Source organism: Octopus bimaculoides, chromosome 13 (genome assembly GCF_046866305.1).
Source record: "Octopus bimaculoides isolate indiv1 chromosome 13, ASM4686630v1, whole genome shotgun sequence".
Taxonomy (NCBI): Eukaryota; Metazoa; Mollusca; class Cephalopoda; order Octopoda; family Octopodidae; genus Octopus; species Octopus bimaculoides.
In genome coordinates, this window is record NC_142940.1 from 29,808,780 (window position 1) to 29,812,581 (window position 3,802).

The 3,802-nt window shown below is 42.3% G+C and overlaps 1 protein-coding gene across 1 annotated transcript; it reads right to left on the minus strand.

Moving 5' to 3' along the window:
• Positions 1-2,450: 2,450 nt before the first annotated feature.
• Positions 2,451-3,212, minus strand: LOC149132862 (uncharacterized). The gene has a single exon (XM_089361301.1). The coding sequence runs from the start codon at positions 3,210-3,212 to the stop codon at positions 2,451-2,453; it is 762 nt and encodes a 253-aa protein (XP_089217427.1).
• Positions 3,213-3,802: the final 590 nt, after the last annotated feature.

Consider the following 3,802-nt stretch of genomic DNA (forward strand, 5'->3'; position numbering starts at 1 on the left):
ATGGGCGAACTTACAGCTAATTGCTCCCGTGCATCTGCTACATCTGAAAATTTTATTCCCTGTCATCTTGCTTGTGATTTCACTACACCATTTGTGCATCCTTGTTTACATTAGGTATACTATATAGTGTTTACTTACTCCTTTGTTTTATATCAAGCATTACTTCTTGGTCAACAGTAATGTCCTATCATGTTTCCTGTTATTTAAAACTTTTGTCTTTGCCATGATTGGTTTGAGGCTTCTTGATTCTAGGGTTTTCTTCTGCATTTAGAATTTCATCCCTAAATCTTCAACAGATTCAATTATGAGGACAAGGACATCAACATACCAGAGTTCTCAGAGACAGTCAGTCTAAGACTCCACTGCATTTTGCTAATAAGGACAATAATATACAGGCAAAGGACAATAATACACAGGGAAGAGCTGTGAACTGAACCAGATGGACACCTACCTACATTCTAAGTTCATTGAACTTATTACTAACTTTCACCTGGTTAACAGCTTTCACGAAACATTCTTCTGTAACTAGTTTTCTTACAAATCACCAGATTACAGAGTGTGGTACCATGTCAAGGGCCTTCTCCAGATTAGTGAATGCTAAGCATAATAGCTTGCTCTTAACCAAGAATTTCAACAGTTGTCATCTCACTAGGAAGAAGGTATCAGTGATATCTTATCTTGTTAAAAATGAGAACTGAAATTCATCTAAGTAAATTTTCTACTTAATTAGTTGTGCTAAAACTCTTTCTACTGCTGTCATAACTTTGTCTGTAATTGTGTAGCTGTTTATTTTTCAAGAGTACCTCTTTTGGTAGTTGATGATGATACTGCTATGCCAGTTACAAACTGTGCTACATCCCTGTACTACCTAGTTGAATATATTGGTGACTAGAAATATTTTCAACTTCTCAGCAGCCATTCTTAATGGACTGGCTGTTTCCCTATCCTTAGTGAGGTCACTTCTATTCATTATTGAGGTAGTATGCAAGAGGGCTTTCTATAAACTGCATTTTTGTTTATCTGCTAGTCTTAATAGTGGTGCATAAGCAGAGATTGATGCTTCTATTACATTGTTCATAATTAGCCTAAGATTAATTATTCCATCACAAACTTTTATATCTTCCTTTCTCAACATCAGTATGCCTACTGCAATATCTCCAGAGCTGTTACCCACCCAGAAGAATATGTACTGGTATTCCTTGCCCATAAGGAGTCTAGCTGAGGCCCAGCTTATATAAATAGCAGATATCTACCAGCTTCCACTCCGACATCTCAATAATTTTTCCAGACATATCTTTCATAGTTGCAACATCCTCCCATTCCTGTCTCTTGATGAAGGCAGAAAGAGGAAACTTTTTTCAAGATAGTGGGATATTTTATGTGTGTTTCCAACCACATGATTTTGAATTCAATCTCACTGTATGGCAACTTGGGCAAGTGACTTTTGCTGTAACATTGGTCCAACAATGCTTTGTGAGTGGATTTGATTCATGGAAGCTGAAAGAAGCCTATCATATGCATATATGTGTGTGTAAGCAATTTTGTGTTTGTATCTCCTGTCCTCTCCTTGTCCTGACAGTATGCAACAGTAGTAAATAAGTGTCCTTATCAAACAAGTAGTGTTATGTATTTCCAGACTTCCTTGCAAAGGTGTCTGTCTTTGGAGAAATGATATCTTATTTGGAAGCAGGTGAGAGTTGGCAACAGGAAGGGCATCTGGCAACAGAAAATCTGCCTCAAAAAATTCCATCTGATCCATGCAGGCATGGAAAAGAGGACATTAATATAATGATTCACATACATACATGCAGACATAAATATATAAGCAAGTGGATTTCAAGCCTTTCCTCCATTCAAGAAGCCTTCGACACAGCATCCCCATACTATAATAAGGCCCTAGCTGCCAGTGGGTTTAGGGACCGCATCTCCTACATGCCAGAACTCAACAGCTGCAGAAGGAAGTGCCACAGAAATAGGATTTGGTTTGCGCTCCCACACTCCCTTAACACAATAATACCTGTAGTTAGACTTTTCCTTAAATTAATAGAGAAGAATTTCACTAGCTCCCATAGGTACAGATCCATATTCAACAGGCACAACATTAGGATCTCGTTTAGCTGTGCCCCAAACGTTAAGATCATCCTAGTTAGCGCCCCTAGGACACAAGAAGAAGCAGGCTGTTCATGCAGGATCTGAAGCAGTTGCCTGGTAGAAGGCTGCTGCAAAACCAAAGGGGTTGTATATCAAGCCGAGGTTCTAACTAGACATGCATTTAACACCAGCAGAAGCAATAATAGCCATAGACCTGAGAACAGAGCCAGTAACACAGCCACCATCGCTACCACCATCACCATGGATGGCAGCATAGCTAACAACAGCAGTGGCATCACCGCCATCACCAGTCTCACAAATAGCTTCCTTGATGTCCATGATGCCAGACCTATTAGCCACTATAGTAGTAGTAGCAGAAGTAACAGGTCCAGTTCCATCAACAGAGCCAGTACAGTAGCACAGCCACCATCACCACTACTGTCACAATGGATGGCAGCATCGCTAACAACAATGGCAACAGCATCGCCAACAGCAGTGATATCACCACCACCACCACTACCACTAGCGTTACTAATAGCTTCTCCAACATCCATGATGCCAGGCCTATTGGCCACTATAGTTGTAGTAGCAGCGGTAACGGATCCAGTTCCATTGCTGGCTATAGTGGCAACAGCAGTGGAACCGGCAGTGGCAATAGCACAACTGTTGCTACCACCACATCCTTCACCATCACCAGCAGCCCTGACTCCAACAACAGCAACACTGGCAGCAGGACCAGCAGCAGCGACGACAACAACAACAACAGCAACACCAGCACTAGCAGCAACAATGACTGCACCACAGGCAACACGTGCAGAATCAAGAACATGACCGGCGCCAGCACCATCCCCAGCAATGCCAACACCAGCACCAACAGCAGCAGCCCCAACTCCAGCAGTGACAACACCACCGGTGGCACTAGCAGCAATGGTAGCAGCAACAGCACCAACAACAACAGCAACAGGTGCAATGACATCACATGCCCATAGAAGTACATGGGCTGCACTGGGCACTCTCTTAAACAGTGTATTTCCAATCATCTGTCCTCCTTCAGAGTCCCAGAAAAGAAATATGTGACATCGCTGGCCAGCCATATCAATTATGAGATGAAGAGATTCCATACTCAATTGCATGGAAAATACTTGAGAACACAGGTCCCTACATCAATGGGATGAAATGGTGCAAGTTATGCATTGCCGAATGCACGAGGATCCTTAAAGACTCGCTCATGCCAGGGGGAATCCTAAACTCCAAGACAGAGATTTTCGGATCATGCTTGCATTTTAGAAAATTCCTTTTGGCATTTTGGAATCCACAGGGCGGCACCACAGCCAGAAACCAATAACCAAGGCTGAAAGGAGACAATCATTTACCTTTGTAGTGCTTTGGTGACAGCAAGATGGCAGCATGGCCAAAGATCGATGGACAGTGGCAAAGGGAGGTAATTACCTAGGGTTTTACCCTTAAAAACGAGGCTTTTCCCCCCTCCATATTTTAAAGTGGTCTCAGGTCAGCAGTGTTTGGGGTCTGAAGATACACCGTAAGGCTAAACTACTTATGAATGAGAAACCCAGGGTAACCCCCTAGACGAGCCTACCCCACTATAATATATAGTTGTTGAGTGTCCCACCCATGAGGGATCGATGCTATATGTGTCGAAACAATTGTTGTGATTAATAATAAATCCTCGTATATTCTATTTTCTGTCTTG

Excerpts from the sequence above, each read along its gene's own strand:
- LOC149132862 (XM_089361301.1), bottom strand. The coding sequence starts at position 3,212 with ATGGAATCTCTTCATCTCATAATTGATATGGCTGGCCAGCGATGTCAC.